Source organism: Chiloscyllium punctatum, chromosome 9 (genome assembly GCF_047496795.1).
Source record: "Chiloscyllium punctatum isolate Juve2018m chromosome 9, sChiPun1.3, whole genome shotgun sequence".
Classification (NCBI taxonomy): domain Eukaryota; kingdom Metazoa; phylum Chordata; class Chondrichthyes; order Orectolobiformes; family Hemiscylliidae; genus Chiloscyllium; species Chiloscyllium punctatum.
In genome coordinates, this window is record NC_092747.1 from 23,216,156 (window position 1) to 23,234,499 (window position 18,344).

The 18,344-nt window shown below is 40.2% G+C and overlaps 1 protein-coding gene across 2 annotated transcripts in view; it reads left to right on the forward strand.

Moving 5' to 3' along the window:
- The window catches only part of tmem131 (transmembrane protein 131), a 196,587-nt gene that overhangs the window by 112,381 nt on the left and 65,862 nt on the right, over positions 1 to 18,344 (forward strand). For both annotated transcript variants that reach the window (XM_072577008.1, XM_072577007.1), the window contains exons 6-10: positions 1,766 to 1,882; positions 2,346 to 2,468; positions 8,255 to 8,335; positions 17,886 to 18,036; positions 18,122 to 18,178. In XM_072577008.1, coding sequence (XP_072433109.1) covers positions 1,766 to 1,882; positions 2,346 to 2,468; positions 8,255 to 8,335; positions 17,886 to 18,036; positions 18,122 to 18,178 — 529 coding nt within the window. The remainder of the gene's footprint in view (positions 1 to 1,765; positions 1,883 to 2,345; positions 2,469 to 8,254; positions 8,336 to 17,885; positions 18,037 to 18,121; positions 18,179 to 18,344) is intronic.

Here is an 18,344-nt window from a genome sequence, read left to right on the forward strand (position 1 = left end):
GCATTAGGATGTCGTCATATTGCTGAATAAAGGCCTCATTTGGAGTACTGCATACAATACTGGTTGCCCTGGTGTAGGAAGGATGTTGCTAAACTTGAAATGGTGCAGAAACTGTTTCCAAAGATGTTGCCAAAACTGAAGGATTTGAGTTATATTGGCAGGCTGGGACTTTTGTTTTCCCCTGGAGCATCGGAGGCCAAGGATGACCTTTTTTTTAAGAAGTTCATAAAATCATAAAGGGCATAGATAAGGTGAATGGTCAAAGCCTTTCCTTCGGACAGGGAAGTCCAAAATTAAAGGGTGTAGGTTTAAGGTCAGAGGGGAAAGATTTAACAGGGACCTGAGGGACAACCTTTTCACACTGAGGAAGGTGTGTATGTGGAACAAGCTGTCAGAGAAAGTTGTGGAGCAGAGTACAGTTTTAAATATTTTTTGAGATATTTGGATAGGTATGTGGATAGGAAATGTTTAGAGGGATGTGGGACTTGTTCACTTTAGGAAACCTGGTCAGAGTGGATGTTGGCAAAGGGTCTGGTTCTGTGCTGTGTGATTTTGTTCAGTCAAATATTCTAATCACTGTATCCAGAGCAAAGAAAAAGGAAGCTTATACCTGTTTTTTTTTGAGAATGTAGACCAAGAGGAGGAAGTGGTATGGGGGAGCATCGAGGTGACCATGGATAATGAGATTTAAGAAAGCAGTACAAAAGGACTACAAAAGGTCCCTCAAAGTATAATTAACTGGGGGAGAGCTCACTTTTTGGTATGGCAAAATACTGTCAAACTTACTTTTGTATAGTGACTTCCTCCTATGCTGTACACTTTCTGATGGTGTAACACAGCTGTATGGAAATTATATTTTGGCTGATACGGCTGAGACATGCAGGAGGCTGGAAGAACACAGCAAGCCAGGCAGCACTAGGAGGTAGAGAAGTCTGAAAGTTTAGGTGTCACCTGTCAGGAGTGGGAGTGGGTATAGTGGGAGCTGCAGATAAAGGGGGAGGGTGGTGAAATGTGGATAGGTGAAGACAGGTAAAGGATACGATGTGGTTGGTCAATGGGAGAAATTAATCTGGTTTGTGGCAGGGATGAGAAGGGGCTATGAAGGGAGTCGAGGGATGGGAAGGGAGGTCATTTTGAAATTGAAGAACTCTGTTGCGTCCTCCAGGCTGTTGGCTGCCCAGGTGGAAGATGAGGTGGTGTTCCTCCAACTTAGTGTAGTTTGTTGAGGAAATGGAGGTGGCCAAGGATGGCCATGTTGGAAAGGGGACAGTTGGGGGAATTAAAATGGGTGGTGACTGGCTCAGCTGCTTGGCAAACCATTTCGAGTTTACATTCTATCTCCCCAATGTAGAGAAGACCACAATAGGAGCACCTGATGGTTGGAAGACAGGCAGGTGAACACTGTCTCACCTGGAAGGACTGTTTAGGACCCTGGATGAAGGTGAGGGGTGTTGGTGTCCTGGCAGATTTTGCATTACTTGTCTTGACTGGTTGTACATGACAAGTGTGCAAAATAGATCTTTCTTCCAGGCCTTCACACAATCTTAAAATTCTTCTTTTCATTGAGATTAACTAAATGGAGTCCATACTTAATGTTTACGTAGAATCGTAGAAGGATAGTAGAATCCTACCTGAAATGGCAAATTCTAATTGTAGCTGTTTTGGAAGCCACCGTCACATCTACATTTGTCATTCTGTGAACAAATGGAATTGTTAGCAGCTGCACATTGTAGAAACTAATTCCTTTTGATTTCCTTTTGCATAGATTATTCCACCTGGAGGAAACACATCTTTTGATGTAGTTTTTCTTGCCAGAGTAGTGGGAAATGTAGAAAATACTTTATTTATTAATACATCACTTCATGGGGTATTTACATACCAGGTAAGTGAGTCTTTTTAATGTTTGAGATTACTTGGTTTGATTGAAACATTGCCTGTTATTTCGCTCTCGCTCTCGCTCTCCCCTTGCCCCCACAGAAAAGAGGTCTGCAAAACCTGAAGTCCCCCTTTTCAAATCCTTTCCTGCAATCTAGTTGCTTTCAGCTTTAACGAATAGCAATGCTCATCAATGAGCATTTTTGGTTCTTTGTCTATCTCGGAACAGAGTCTTGGTCCTATGAGAGAAGGCATTTTGTGTACCAACATTAGCATGGGAGGGATTAAAAGCTCAATTTATTTTAAAATCACTTTGTAACTGCAAAGTAATTTAACAATACAGGTATTCACATTTTTGGCCAAATAGTTTTGACAAAGCTTGCATACCTTCACAAATCGAGTTCTTTATATTTCTTGGTCTTTGTTTGATATATATAAAAAGTGTTTTAATTATTTTAAATCTTTTTCAGGTGTTTGGTGTTGGAATACCAAATCCTTATCGCTTGCGCCCATTTATAGGGGCAAGGGTTCCTGTAAATAGCAGTTTTTCACCTTTAATAAATATACACAACCCTCACAGCGAACCTTTACAGGTCGGTTACTCTTTTTTTTTGTTTGGCCTATTCACTGAAATTGATTATTTTGTATTCCAGTAGTCAAGTTCTGTTCTTTAATCTTAACATTGTCTTCCAGGGAGGTTAGAACTCTAACAGAGTTTCTGATGAAAATGAAAGATAAAGGAAATGGGCAAAAGTGAGGACTGCAGATGCTGGAGATCAGTCAAGAGTTTGGACTGGACTAAAATTTTCACTAATAATAATGAAACTACCAGATTTTCATTTAAAGCCAATTTGTTTTACTCTTATTTTGGAGAGGAGGAGGTCAGGCAGCATCCGTGGAGGAAGAGAATCAACATTTTGGGCATAAGCCCTTCATCAGGAATGGGGCTTGTAATCTGAGGGGGTGGGGATGGTAGCTGAGAGTGCGATTGGTAGATGAAGGTGGGGGAATGGTGATTGGTCAGAGACAATATAAGGGAAATGGTTTGGAGACCTGTTTCCACAGCAGGAACATCATCCTGGTGCATTTACTTTCCAGTGTAACAATAACTGTTTTGTTATCAAGGATGATTGTGCACAATAATACCAATTTGACACTTCTTTAGATTTTAAGGATTTTGGACTGAGACTTGAAGCCACAACCTCTGATTCAAATGGAGAATGCTACCAAATGACAAAATTTAAAAGGAACATCTTCACTGGAACGGAGTAAATCAAGTGGCTTAGTGTTGTTGTGTGAAGTCAAATAATGGCATTCTGCTTGATGTTGAATATGGAAGATATAGGATTTGCATCATTTTGCAAATCATTTAAATTAACAGTATTGGTAAGCAAAATGAAACAGTTCCAAGGCTTTTATTTCACACACCTAGATCTGTGCTAAGCTAATCCTTCAAATCACATCTTCCTCTTTTCCATCATTCAGCATGTTTATTATCAAACATATTACTCTGTTGCAAGACTGGGGTTTAATTTGTAATATGGTGCTAGTTTATGGTCATATTCTGCTGGAAGAGATCAAATATCTGGGTTCACTCAATTATTTTTGACGTGAAGTGAAAATTAATGCATTGAGAGACCAGTCAACGAAAGTTTTGAAGTCCTGCAATGCCAATTTGAGGAATTGAACTGAATTTTTAAAAAGTTTTTGACGTGTAGCTGTGCTCATGGGTTAGGAAAAGAAAACAGCAGGAACACGTGACATGTGAAACTGAAATTGTAAAGCCTGAGCTTCCATCTGAGAATAAGAGAAGTTGAGGCGTATACGGAGTAACTAGAGGAGCTCCTGTTTCGTGGGATGTGGCAGCAATGGCAGCACTGCAAAATGAATGAGTCAAATTGTAGGGCTGCCAACAATTTGGAAAAGCTCTAAAAGTGGCTTTGTTTTGCCAGGAGTTTAGTCATGTAATGCAGATGAGAATCCTTGAGGTCAGAAAGTGGTTTTTCCACGGTGGAAGAAATGGCTGAATAGCTTTATAGGATTGCTTACTCTGAAAGAATAAAACAAAAGTTTCATGACTCATTTAATTAAATATAGAAAGGAGAGAAGTAAACTAGTTTTTCTTCCAGGAGGAAGATTTGGAATGTTGGCAGTGATTTTTGAAGTTGAACTTGTATAAGTAATGGGAATGTTAAAATAAATGTAATCTGGAGCAAGTGATGCTCCTTCATGTGGCAGGAATGTGTAACTGAAAAATGAGTGTGACCAGTAGCCTACTGTTCTCTTTCAGCAAACTAAAATAAATGGCCAAATTAGCTACCACTTAGAGGCATCGTATCTTTAAAAAAAAGCAATTGAGACAAGCTATCAAAAAACTACTTAATGTGACGGATTTGAAATAACCTCTAGAGTAGCTCCCCTGTAGCTGCCAATTGTTCATCTTTTGAAAGCAATAGGTCTAGTCAGTTTTCTTTCCCAGTTTTCGTGCTTGCAAATCCTTGGTTTGCTTTTTTTTGTCTCTGAAACATAATGCCCTTATTGCTCACAATTGCTTAAATAGGGATAGTAGTATAACTGTAATGTTACTGGACCAGTAATCTAGAGGCTTCGACTAATGATTTGGTACTCCAGAGACTTTGTCAAATTCCTCCAAGGACTTGAGAGATTGAACATTAATTACTTAATAAATCTGGACTGAAACTCTCCCTAATAATAATAAAACTGCCAGATTTTTCAGCCCATTTTGTTTTACTCTTCTCTTTTTGAAGGAGTGAAGTCTGTTATCCTTACCCATTCTGACTTCAGTCATTTCAGATTGATATGATGTGATTCACATTCAACTGCCCTGAGTTGGCTGAGCAGACCACCCAGTTGTAGTCAACTCTTTGCACTTCATGTTAATGGGGATAAGCAATAAATACCAGCCCTTACAATGGTTCCCACATCCTAAGAATAGTTTAGCCAGGAATGTGTCAAGTTCTAGAGCACTTGCCAGGATGTTGTCTAGACCCATTGCCATTGCTGAATCTTGTCTCCAAACATTTCTTGATAGCATATGGAGTGAATTGAATTGGCTGAAGACTGGCATCTCTGATGCAGGGGACCACTGGAGGTAGCCAAGATAAAACTGCCACTTGACAATTCTGGTTGAAATTGTTGCAAGTGCTTCAGCCCTATCTTTTGCATAAATTCAAGGCTATGAAACCAAGTGCTGGAAATTGGACTAGTGAAGAAAAGTCAGCAAGAGTTGATGGGCCAGAGGTCTTTTCTGTGCTGTATGACTCTTGTTATGGACCAGACCAGACCAGACCCCCTCAAAATATTTCAAGGAAGTAGCCCAGATTCTAACTTTGCTCTTTGTTTTAAGCAGGTGTAATGTGGATAATTCCTGGAGAATTGTAGCTGGTCAAACCCCTTAGTTTTAGACAAAACAATTTATTTACAAGATTACCGAATGAAACAAACAAAAGAGAACAGAATACCGAATAACAACCTCCCTGAAAACCCAACAGACTGTACCAGCTCAATGGTGCTGTTCCCAATACTTGCAACAATCCCCATAAACATCCCTTGGCACAAAAGGAAAATCCAAACACTGTCTTGCAGGAGAGAAGTCTGAGAGGACCAGCATGGACCTGCTTCTTCGGTCCGGCAGCTTCACAACTCTGCTTTCAACAGCCAGACTGTTTTTTTTTTAAAAATCAAACCAGTGAAAAGTGGAGCTGGGACAATTGGCCATTCCTCTATATATTGTACAGGTGTTTTTTTTAAAACTTGAAAGTCTTTTGCCTGAGGCAGTACCTGTTAGCTATAATCAAATTGGCCCTAAAATCCATCCAAGCCCAGACTTTTTGGGACCTGTGTTTTTACAACCACCTGACAAAAAAAACCAAGGACAGTATAACCTTGTTTTGAGGAGCAATATCATCACCCTGTGTGAATCTCTGATGAGCAATATTGGGCTATAACTGTTGAAATAAATTATTTGATCTACTTAAATATATTTTGTTACTTTATTTGAGACTTATAACTTTTGGATAAAATTAATTGAAATTGATTACTTTTTTCTCATTCACTTTCTTGTTGCCAATTTTAGTGAAGCTACTTCTGGACTTTGTTACAACTAGTCTGATTTTTGATTTTGTTTTAAATTTGTCTCCTATTTGAAATAGGACTCTTTTTAGGTTGATGCAACAGACAAAGTTTTGACATCCACAAATTGTGATATGGTTGTAATAAACTGGCACACAGTCAATATTGGGATATTGTGTAGATCTCAATTGATCTGGCTATCTTAAACTTTGCACATCATATTTATTCATGTGCCATGCCAGCTAAAGTTTGTTTAATATTTCAAATTTTAATAAAGAACTGTAGCAGATATGAGATTCCATGTTTTGGGTGGTGCATTCTTTAGTAGTCAGCACTGACCACTAATCATCAATGACCTGATTGTAAGGACCAATTGGAAAGCAAATAATTATGTAAATATATATAATATATACACAAAATATAGTTTTCTGTTATAGAGATTATGTAATTTCAGATTTTTAATCATTTGAGCTTATCTGATTTTCTTCCATTTGCAAGTGTGCTATTTTAAGAAACTTCAGAAGCAATTGTAAATACAGATCAAACTGATTTCAGTTGAATTTAAAGATCAATCATAATTTTATTGGTTTTGCTAACCTTTTCAATTTTCCTGGAATTGATGACTAGTAGTACAGCAAACTTTGTTTTAACCAGCACCTTATCAACTGTCACTTTTTTTTATTTAAATCAGCAATAATCATTATCTCAAATACTGCAATCTACTTTAATATGAGTATTTGCTGTAAATAGTGATGTCTACCCACTGCACTACATTTGTGTTATTACATTTAATTTAGGAGGTATTGATGTGTTTAAGATGTCCAGTGCCACCTCTACTGTAATATGTACACTTCAAGATATCACTCTCTTTCCATCTCCTCCTGTACAGTAAACACTGAAGTGAAATACCACCCCCACCCATTTCGTGTGGTTCCACACACAGATGGCCTTGTTGATCTTTTTAAGGGGCCCTATTCTCTCTCGTTATTCTTTACATGGTTTGTTAGTTTGTGCAACTGTAGGGTTGTGGTTACAAGATTTACGTTGTGGATTAACCAAAGCAAACCTGATATGAATAGATTGTCGTATATGTTGTTAGCATTAGGCCAACTGTATTGGAATCTGCTTGACACATGTATTTCTGGAAAATGTTACTTGTTATCTTTTTGGGTGAGTGCAGTGGGAGACAGACTGTTGTACTGTTGAGTAGGAACTCTATGGTTCCTCTTACTTCTATGGCTTTTTTAAAAAAAATTGGTTGGGGTAAGTATGTACTTGCTGAAGGTAATCCGAAACACTAGAAGTAAAACACTATATCAAAGTTATGAATCACTTATCATCCCATAGATGAACATGCTTCTGCTTGTGTACAGAATGCAAAATTGTATTAGCCTGTTATTTGCTTCCCTTATTTGGGAGCCAGCTGATTATCTATCTTTCTTTGGAAAGAATGAGAGCCACTGGAATCTGTTGCTAAATTATATTTCAGCAAGAGTTGCCACATTCAGAACGTGAAGGAAAAGTTCAGATACTGGTGTTCTAAAGTGAAAACAGCATACTGTGGCTCCCCTTCAGTTTCAAATCTCAGTATTCCCCATCTTAAAATGGCCAGCACCTGTTTGGGATTTCATTTCTGTTGCCAAAAAGAAAGCTCTAAATATTTGCTTTACTCTGTGCAGTAAGATCTTCAATCCTAACATAGGGTTAACTGGCACATACCAAATAGCATTGGCCATCTGGTCAAACCAGTCCATTTTGCTTCATCTGAGCTTCCTTTCTTTTGCCCTTCATCCAAATCTGCCACATTAATTACCTATTCCCTTCTCCTTCCAATGCTTGTCAAGTTTCTGCTGAAATGCACCAGTGGTTTTTGCTTTCAATCATTTCCTGTAGTAGCAAGTTCTACATTCTTGCCTCTCTCCCTCTCTCTCTCTCTCTCTCTCCCTCCCTCTCTCTCTCCCTCCCTCTCTCTCTCTCTCTCTCTCTCTCTCTCTCTCTCTCTCTCTTTTAGTAAAGTTTCAGCACATAAATTTAAGTGCCTAGAAAGGCCTAGTATTTGCATACATTTGAGCTGTGTGCAACAGAGTAGGATTAGAAGACAGGTGAGGTTGCTCTGTTTAACTTGCATTCCATCCACAATATCTCCCCTGTTTCTCTCACTAATTTGTCTAGACTCTGGTGACGTGCATGACATTTTCCATTATCAGTTGTTAAAGGCCAACTTTTTTCTTCCATAGGGACTTGGGAAAAATGCTTCATGAAGCATTGTTTTTTTTTATTTTGTCAGGTAGTTGAAATGTATTCAAGTGGAGGAGATCTGCACTTAGAGCTTCCAACAGGTCAACCAGAAGGCCCTAGAAAATTATGGGTGAGTACCAAAAGTTCACCACTGCTCTGAAACTAATCAGTAGATAAATGTGGAGCATATAAGATTATTTTACTTCCTATCTTTATAATGCTATTTTGATTTAAGGCTATTTGGAGGAATTGGGGTTCTTGCTATTGGATTTAAGTTGGGATCCACTAATTTGTTACTCATGTAACAATGACTCCACCCAAATGTGTTTATTTTTTGAGTTCAATCCCTTCATATGTTTGCCTTGCAGCAGAATATTTCACCCAGTTATTTCTCCAAAATTAAGAACCCTTTTACTTCTTTCTGCAATGCTTTGGACTTTTTACTTTCATTAAGGATACAATTCACAAATTATTTTATGCTGGTAAGGATGGATTGCTCTCAATCTGCATTCAGGCTAGGGACTTGAGGTTTGTCTCCATTTACTTCAGTGTTTTGGATACTGCTAATTGATGATAGAGAAACATGACCCACAGATTACCATTCTTAGTTGAATTTGGATTGTTTCTTTTAAAAGTACATTTTAAAGTACTTATTCCCTAAGCAAAGGAGAGTGGTCCTAAAGGAATAGTGCTAAATTGGGGGAAGGCAACCTATACTAAAATCTAGCAGGAGCTGGAGAATGTAGATTGGGAGCAGTTGTTTGAAGGGAAATCCACATTTGATTTGTGGGAGGCTTTGAGAGATTCATTTAGAGTTCAGGTAAGGTATGCTCTTGTGAAAATGAGGGATAGAAATGGCAAGATTGGGGAACCATGTTTTGACAGATGAATATTGAGACTAACTGAGAGGAAAAACTATGCGTACATAAGGTCCAGGCGACTGAAGACATACGAAGTTCCCGAAGAATATCCGGAATGTAGGACCAGTCCGAAACAAGGAGTTAAGAGGGCTAAAAGGGGTCATGAGATCCTTAGCGAGCAGGGTTAAGGAAAACCCCAAAGCCTTTCCTTCATATGTAAGAAACAAGAGGGTAACTAAGGAAAAGGTTGGCCCACTCGAGGACAAAAAAGATGTGGTGGCATCAGAAAATTCTTTAATGTGTACTTTGCATCAGTATTCACCGAAGAGATGGACATGGTGTAGGTCGCCTCATTAGCAAGTTTGCAGACAACACGAAGATTGGTGGAGTAGCAGATAGTGAAGGGGACTGTCAGAGGATACAGCAGAATATAGGTAGATTGGAGAGGTGGTCAGAGAAATGGCAGATGGAGTTCAATCCCGACAAATGCGAGGTGATGCATTTTGGAAGACGCAATTCCAGAGCAAACTATACAGTAAATGGAAAAGTTTTTTGGGGGAAATTGATGTACAGAGATCTGGGTGTTCAGGTCCATAGTTCCCTGAAGGTGGCAACACCAGTTAGTGGTCAAGAAGGCTTACCGCGTGCTTTCCTTCATCGGCTGGGGTATTGAGTACAAGAGTTGGCAGGTCATGTTATATTGTATAGGACTTTGGTTCAGCCACATTTGAAATACTGCATGCAGTTCTGGCTGCCACATTACCAAAAGGATGTGGATGCTTTGGAGAGGGTGCAGAGGAGGTTCACCAGAATGTTGCCTGGTATGGAGGATGCTAGCTATGAGAAGTTAAGTAGACTAGGATTATTTTCACTGGAAAAGAGGAGTTTTGGGGGAGTAGAGGGGGGAGAACCTGATTTGAGGCCTATAAAATCACGAGTGGTGTAGACAGGGTGGATCCCAAGTAACACTTTTTTTCCCCAGAATGCAGGGCTCAGTTACTAGAGGTCATGAGTTCAAAGTGAGAAGGGGAAACTTTAGGGGAGATACACTTGGAAAGTTCTTCATGCAGAGGGTTGTGGGTGCCTGGAATGCAGTGGAGGTGGTAGGGCGGGGAACAATAGCGCTTTTTAAGATTTATCTATATAGATACAGGAATGGGGCAAAGGAATGCTGATCATTTAGAAAATAGGTGGCAAATTTTAGATAGAGGATATGGATCTGCGCAGGCTTGGAGGGCCGAAGGGCCTGCTCCTGTGCTGTAATGTTCTTTTTATTCTTTGCAAACTAGGCATCAGTCACTGACAAAAGGTCTGTCAGTTTTGATGTTGATGTATAGATGATAGGTCATATCTGAGGATTTGAAGTAATTTTATTAACTAGCAAATATGGCATATAGACACTAGTTAGGATTGCCAATAACATCAACTTGGAGTTTGGCTGATTCATTTTTGAAGTGTTGTTTGGGAGGCCGTGTACTTCTCTAGCAGTTATAGTATAGTGAAAATTACAAGACCGCCTTTTCGGAAGAAAATTTGAAACTTCTGTATGAAACAATTCTGGCAGTGTTGAAATGGAACTGATAATGAATTCCAATACATTATTTTGGGTATTGAGTTTTCACGTTGACTAGTGAAGCTGATAGATGGAAATTCACAAGTTGTGTAGTTTGTTATCATACACTCTAGTCTTTTTAGAGCACCAGTAGAGAAGTTGTGATTACTGTGGAAAATGGTAGTTGCAACTAATTATACAGGCAACAAGAAAGGGGTATCTATACTCGTGGTTTGTCAGTGAGTTGCGGTATTTAATTAGGTCAGGAAGTATGAGCACCACTCAAAAGCAGAACCTGAGTTTGTGCCATTGTGGGCAATGCTGAGGCATGGTCTTAAGACCTAGTTGAACTTGGTTGTTTGTGCAGCCTAATGCTGGTGCTGTTATAATATGCAAATTCAGTATAATTTTAAGCACGAACACTTCATTTAAAATTTTCTCAATATTTAAGTGGATTCATATAATGTCTATATTGTTCTGAACAATAAGATTTTAGTTTAATGGGGTGTAGTTTACGACATCTTCCTAGTACCCGTCCACCATTGACAAGGCAACATTCAGGAATGATCTGATGCTCCCCACTTATTTGGATAGGTGAAACTCCAACAACACTAGAAGCTAAACATCATCTAGGAGAAGGCGACTGCTTAATTGGCACCATATCCACTACCTTCATTCACTCCCTTCACTGCCGCATGGTGGCAACAGCAGGTACCATTTACAAAATGCAGTGGAGCAACTCATCACTGCTCCTTTGACAGCACTTCAAAACTCTGACACTTAGGACAAAAGCAGCAGATGGATTAGAGCATCATCAATTGGATGTTCCCTTCAAATCCAACTGTAGTGCTGAGTGTGGTGATACTGGAAGAGCACAGTAGGTCAGGCAGCATCCAAGGAGCAGGAGAATCGATGTGTCGGACATAAACCCTTCATCAGGAATGAGGCTTGTGGGGTGAGGGAAGGTAGCCGAGTGCGATAGGTGAATGAAGGTGATAGGTTGGAGAGGAGGGTGGAGCGGTTAGGTGTGGAAAGGTGATGGGCAGGTCAGGAGGGCAGTGCCAAGTTGGACGCTTGGGACTGGCATAATGAGGGGAGGGGAAATGAGGAAACTATTGAAATCTGCATTGATCCAGTGTGGTTGCAGGTTCCCAAGGTGAAAGGAGGCATTCCTCTTCCTCCTCACATCAGGTGGTAACGGTTTGGCAGTGGAGGAAGCCCAGGACCTGCATGTCCTTGACTGAGTAGAAGGGGGGAGTTGAAGCGTACAGCCACGGGGCGATGGGCATGGTTGGTGTGGTGTCCCAGAACTGTGTGCTGAATATTCAGGACACTACCTACACCCTTCACCTTCAAGATTTACATTTCCCTAGCCCCCAGTGCTTCATCTTCACCATGGACATCCAGTCCCTGTATGTATGAATCCATCCGCCACAACAAAGGCCTCCAAGCCCTCAGTTCTCTCCTCGTGCCATCCCCATCAGAACCCTTCCACTGACACCATCTGCCTAGCTGAACTGAACCCCCCCCCCCCCCCCCCCCGCTACATCGATGACTATATCAGTGCTAGCTCATGCTCCCAAAAGGAGGTTGAACAGTTCATCAACTTCAACACCTTTTTCACCCTGACCTCAAATTCACCTGGACTATCTTGGACAGCACTTTCCCCTTCCCTAGACTTCTCCATCTCCAGTGACTGACTAACCACGGACATTACAAGCCCACCAACTCCCACAGCTACCTAGATTATACCTCCTCCCACCCTACCTCATGTAAAAACACCATCCCTTATTCCCAATGCCTCCACCAAATTTATTCCCAAGATGACCAGCTCCACCTTAGAAAATCCCAGGTGGCCCCCTCCTTCCTCCTACATGGTCGACGTTGCCCTCCAACGCGTCTCCTCCACTTCTCTCACCATCGTCCTTGAACCCCATCCCTCCCAACACAACAAGGATAGAACCCCCCCCCGGTCCTTACCTTCCATCCATCAACCTCCACTTGCATCACGTCATCCTCCCCCACCTACAAATGGACCACACCATGAGATATATTCTTTCCCACTTCTATCAGCATTCCGGAGAGGCCATTCCCTCCTCGACTCCCTCGTCAGGTCCGTGCCCACCTACTGTGTATCCATTGCACCCAATGTGGTCTCCTCTACATCAGGGAGACAGGACGCCTACTTGTGTCTGGGGGACACTCACCAACTAACCCCACCGCCCCGAGGCTGTACACTTCAAGTCCCCCTCCCACTCCAACTTGACACCACGCTCCTGACCTATCCATTACCTTTCCCACCTATCCACTCCACCCTCCTCTGACCTATCACCTTCTCCCTCATCTTCATCTACCTATCACATTCTCAGCTACCTTGTCACCCCAATCTCACCACCCTCCCATTTATCTCTCCGCACCCCTGATGAAGTGCTTAAGCCCGAAATGTCAATTCTCCTCCTCTGAAGCTGCCTGACCTACTGTGCTTTTCCAGAACCACACTCTCTACTTTAATCTCAGCATCTGCAGTCGTCACTTTCTCCTAGGTGAAACTGTATTGCCTTACTTCACTGTTTTGATCTAAATCCTGAAAGTCCCTTCTTTACACAGTGCTATTAGATGTACCTATGCTCCAAGCACTGCAGTAGTTCACAAGGGTTTAACTAATGGGATCATTGGATCAATCAAATTTGGGAAATGTGGTACACTGCAGTGTAGAGACCAGGCAAGCGAGCTAATGTAGGAAATGGTAAGCAGACCATAATTTTTGTTACCCTTTCATGGGATGAAGGTGTTGCTGACTAGGCCAGCATTTATTACCTAGAAGGCATTTGAGAGTCAACCACATTTTTTGGGTCTGGAGTCACATGTAGGTCAAATCTACATGGTAAGGATGGCAGATTCCATCCCGAAAGGACATTAGTAACATTTTAGTGAACCAGATGGATTTTTTTGATAATCTGTAATTGATTCATGGTCATTATTAAACTATTATTCACAGAATTTTTGCTGTGGTGGGATTTGAATCCACTTCCCCAGAACATTAGCTGATTCTCTAGATTAACAGTCCAGATAACACCCCTGGGCCATTGCCTGCCCTGTTCACTTCTGAATAGACCAGTTCATAAGGCTAGAGATTACAAAAGAATAAAAGGATTAAAACTAAAGGTTGTCTGGTTTTGTTTCAAACACTATAACCAATGAACTGATGGGATCTGATGGTCATTGCAGAGACATGGCTTCAGGATGAAACCAATTGGAATCTGAAAATTGAAGAATGTGTCCCTTTTTGGAAGGACAAAATGTGAATGGCAATTCAATTTATTAATGGGTATAGTACATGACTGAGGGGAGACTGATGTATATGAAACCAGGATACAGAATTTGTTTTGGTAGAGATGAGAAATAATAAAGCCAAGAAATCACTTGCCGAAGGATTTAGAGGTCCTTTGACAATAACCATATGGAAAGTTTGTTTATAAAGGACTAAATGGTGTGGCATCAAGGAGCTCTTTTATATCTTAAAGACTGGAGTCACTGAGTGTCAGGAAAAACTCCCTACTGATTGGGGTCATACCTGGTGCAAAAGAAGTCATGGTTAGAGGTCAGTCATCTCCATTCCAGGGCATCTTTGCTGAAGTTCCTCCTGGGTATTTTTACAGTCTGTTCAGAGTTATTGCACACCTCGAGTTGGTGGGAGTTGAACTCAGGCCCTCTGGCTGAGACGTAGGAACATTATAGCTGCATTACAAGAAACTACCTAGTTCCTCTGTGTTCTTGGCCCAAACATCTTCAGCTGCTTCATCATTGACTTTCCCTCCATTATAAGACCAGAAGTGGGGATGTTTGCTGATTGTACCATGTTCAACACTATATTCGCAGTTCCTCACATACTGAAGCAGTCCATGTTCCAGAATCATCAAAACCTGTATAATATCCAGATTTCAGCTGAAAAATGGCAAGGAATATTTTCATCAAATTAAATACCAGGCAAAGACATTCTTTAGTAATCTAACTTCTACCCCGTGACGTTCAATGATGATTTCATCACTGAATCCCCTACTGTCAACATCATGGAAGTTATCATTAACCAGAAGCTGTTTTGATTAGCCATCTAAATGAGTGACGAGAAGAGCAGGTCATAGGCTAGGAATCCTGCAGCAAGTAGTTCACCTCCTGATTCCCAGAGCATGTCTAAGAGCTGCATAGCACAAGTCAGTAGTACTGTCTGTTTGCCTGGATAGCTGCAGCTTAAACAGCAGTCTAAGCTTGACACCATCCAGGATTAAGTAACCCACTTGATAGGCACAAACAGCCACTTCCTCTACTGACATTCAATAGCAACTGTATGCACTATCTACAAGGTGCATTGCAAAAATTCACCAAGGCTCCTCAGACAGCACCTTCCAAGTCTGCAACTGCTACCATCTAGAAAAACGAGCAGCAGATACATGGGACAACTACCTGCAAGTTCCCTCCAAGCCATTCTCAATCCTGACTTTGAAATATATCATTGTTCCATAGATCAAAATCCTGGAATTCTTTTCCCTAACAGCTTTTGTGGCTCCATCTAAAGTGCATGTGATTCAAGAGGCAGCTCAGAGTCAACTAGGGACTAGCAGTAAATGCGTGCCTGGCCAGCAAAACCCTCATCACGTGAAGAAATTTTTAAAACTTGTCAGGAAAGTAGTTAGTGACAATAGTTTGGGATTTTGATCTGTGTACACATTGCAAAATTGAAGTAGGCAAAGGTAGTCTTCTTAAAGAATTAAGAGGACACTGTCAGCATAGACAGCACACTTTTTGGAAGCAACTGTAGAGCAGGCTATGCTGTTACTCGTATTGTGCAGTGTGGTCAGTAGTTAATTAATCATTCTGTTGTGTTGAAGGCACCCCTAAGTAGCAGCGACTGTAGTATGACTGAGTTTTACATCCGTTGTGACAGAATAATGGGTCCAAGACTTGAAGGTTCTGCTAGATGGAAGAATAGTGTCTGTAGCTCCTTTTCCTCAGTGAGTGAGACGGAAAGCAGGAGACTACAGGCTAGCTAGCTTAACATCTGTCATAAGGAAGAATTTAATTCAATCATTTAAGGACTTCTTTAGCAGAGTCCTCAAATGTTTCAGCTAATTCAGCAGAATTAACCTGGCTTTGTGAAAGGGAAGTCATTTTTAACTAATTTATTGGAGTTTTACTGAGAAGGTAACCTGTGCTGTGGATAAAAGGCAACCACTGGAGATTTGAGTACAGAAATGCTAAATTATGTGCTACAGATACTCTTCTAAGGATTCACTCGATCTATCCTGTCTATACCTTACTTGCGCTTCCTTTTTCTTAACCAACCCATAAATTTCTTTAGTTATCCAGCATTCCTTATGCCTACCAGCCTTTCCTTTCACCCTAACAGGAATATACTTACTATGGATTCTTCTTATCTCATTCCTGAAGGCTTCCCATTTTCCAGCTGTCCCCAATCAGCTTTCAAAAGTTCTTGTCTAATACTGTCAAAATTGGCCTTTCTCCAATTTAGAACTTCAACTTTTAGATCTGGTCTATACTTTTCCATCACTATTTTAAATTTAATGGAATTATGGTCGTTGGCCCCAAAGTGCTTCCCCACTGACACCTCAGTCACCTTATTTCCCAAGAGTAGGTCAAGTTTTGCACCTTCTCTAGTAGGTACATCCACGTACTGAATCAGAAAATTGTCTTTTATGCACTTAACAAATTCCTCTCCATCTAAACCTTTTTAACACTATGGCAGTCCCAGTCTGTTTGGAAAGTTAAAATCCCCTACCGTAACCACCCAATTATTCTTACAGAAAACTGAGATCTCCTTAAAGTTTTTCTCAATTTTCCTCTGACTATTAGGTCGTCTATAATCTAATCCCAATAAGGTGATCATCCCTTTCTTATTTCTCAGTTCCGCCCAAATAACTTCCCTGTCTGTACTTTTGTATTCTGTTCCACTTTCAGTAAAAGATGATAATGTTATCTCTATCAATTATTTGCTAAACTTGCAAAAGATTAATATGCAATTCTTTCATGGTCATAGTTGTAAATCTTCTCTGTTCCCTTTGTATCTGATCTCTACAATCTTTCACCACTTAAAAATAAAAAGAAAGCATATTATTTGCTGCAAAAATAGTCAGCTTCATTTTCCCATGTGAGTTTACCACATTATTCCCATTCACTTATTACTTTTAGCAGCCCTCTCACATGCTCCTCAACTTACTTTGCCTGTCTATTTTTTACATTGTTAGCAAGTTTGGCAACCACACTTTACATCACTTTATCTAAGTCATTGATGCATTGATGGGTCATATGTTTGCTTAGCCTGGTGAGGTGATGGCTGTTTTAGGATAATGCTTGCTTTGCTGCTGAGTTGTTTTTTCCCATTGTGTTGAGACTATCTTATTTTGTTTCCCTTGGAACTGAGTCGCAGTTAAAAGTTGAATTTTGAACAGTTTCTTAGAAAAGAGAACAAAAGAGTATTTGCTGTTGGCCCAGAAAGTCAATGCAAGCTAATTGCTGCTCTAAGACTACTGTAGACACTCCAGCACTGAGATGTTGTTTTACTTGGGGACTGGCACCTGTTTAGATGTTGAGTTGGTCAATTGAGAGTGAACCAGCGCTGGTCAACCAACCACTGAGAATGTTGAAGAAATGGGAGAGAAAACATGAACTGGCTTTGATTTAAGTTTTGGACAGGAAGCCTTTTTACTTCAGAAGTTACTAGACTGGAAATTCTGTTTTGGGTTTGTACACTCCAATTATCAACTTATTGAAAGTTCTGAGAAAGAATCCAGTAGTAAGAAATAAGTAAGGCCTTCCAGAGTTTTGCAGAAGTTGTTTCCATTAACTGGTGCCTTCAGAATTCAAGCAAATGCAAATATCCAAGTCTGTAATACAATCCATTATTAAAAGATTTCATACAGGCCTGGTATTTGCTGTTAATTTGATTTATCAAACTGGCCATTTTTTTTATCCTGGTGTAAGTAGGAATTTATAGCTGAAGATAATTGGGCTTAGATTGTAGGTATTAGAGTTCTTTGTTCATTGTTCTGTTAATAAAGAATAATGTAACATTAATTTTTTTGAGTTACAAACTTTGTTCCCAAAATCTCCTCTTTAAGTCTGGTTCAGAACAGTTGAGCAATTTCAAGCATCATTGATGCAAATCCAGTGACCGGGAGGCTGGTTTGACTTGTGAACCTTGTGTCAGAACAATTGATTTTACTGTGCATAAGATCTTGTGTTTTTGTAACTAGGAGATCCCACCCTATGAAACAAAAGCTGTGATGCGAGCCAGTTTTTCTTCAAGAGAAGCAGATAATCATACAGCCTTTATCAGAATAAAAACAAATGCATCAGACAATACAGAATTTCTCATTTTACCTGTTGAAGTGGAAGTTACAACAGGTGAGTCAGAAATTCATGTTTTCTCTCATTCACTTTCTCTTATGACCTTCCTGATTTTTAAAGTAAGAAAATATTCTTCTTACAGCACCCGGAATTTATTCCTCGACAGAAATGCTAGATTTTGGTACATTACGGACTCAAGGTGAGCTTCTAATTTTTTTTTAATTTAAAAAGTAAAAACATTGATTTTTAATTCTTCTACTTCATATTCTTGCTCCAAATGCTCTGGCTCCATCTGTGTTTGTGGAGCCACTTCTTTCATTCAGTTTCTACTATGTGCTTTTTCTTCCTTCTTTGTCTATCATTCT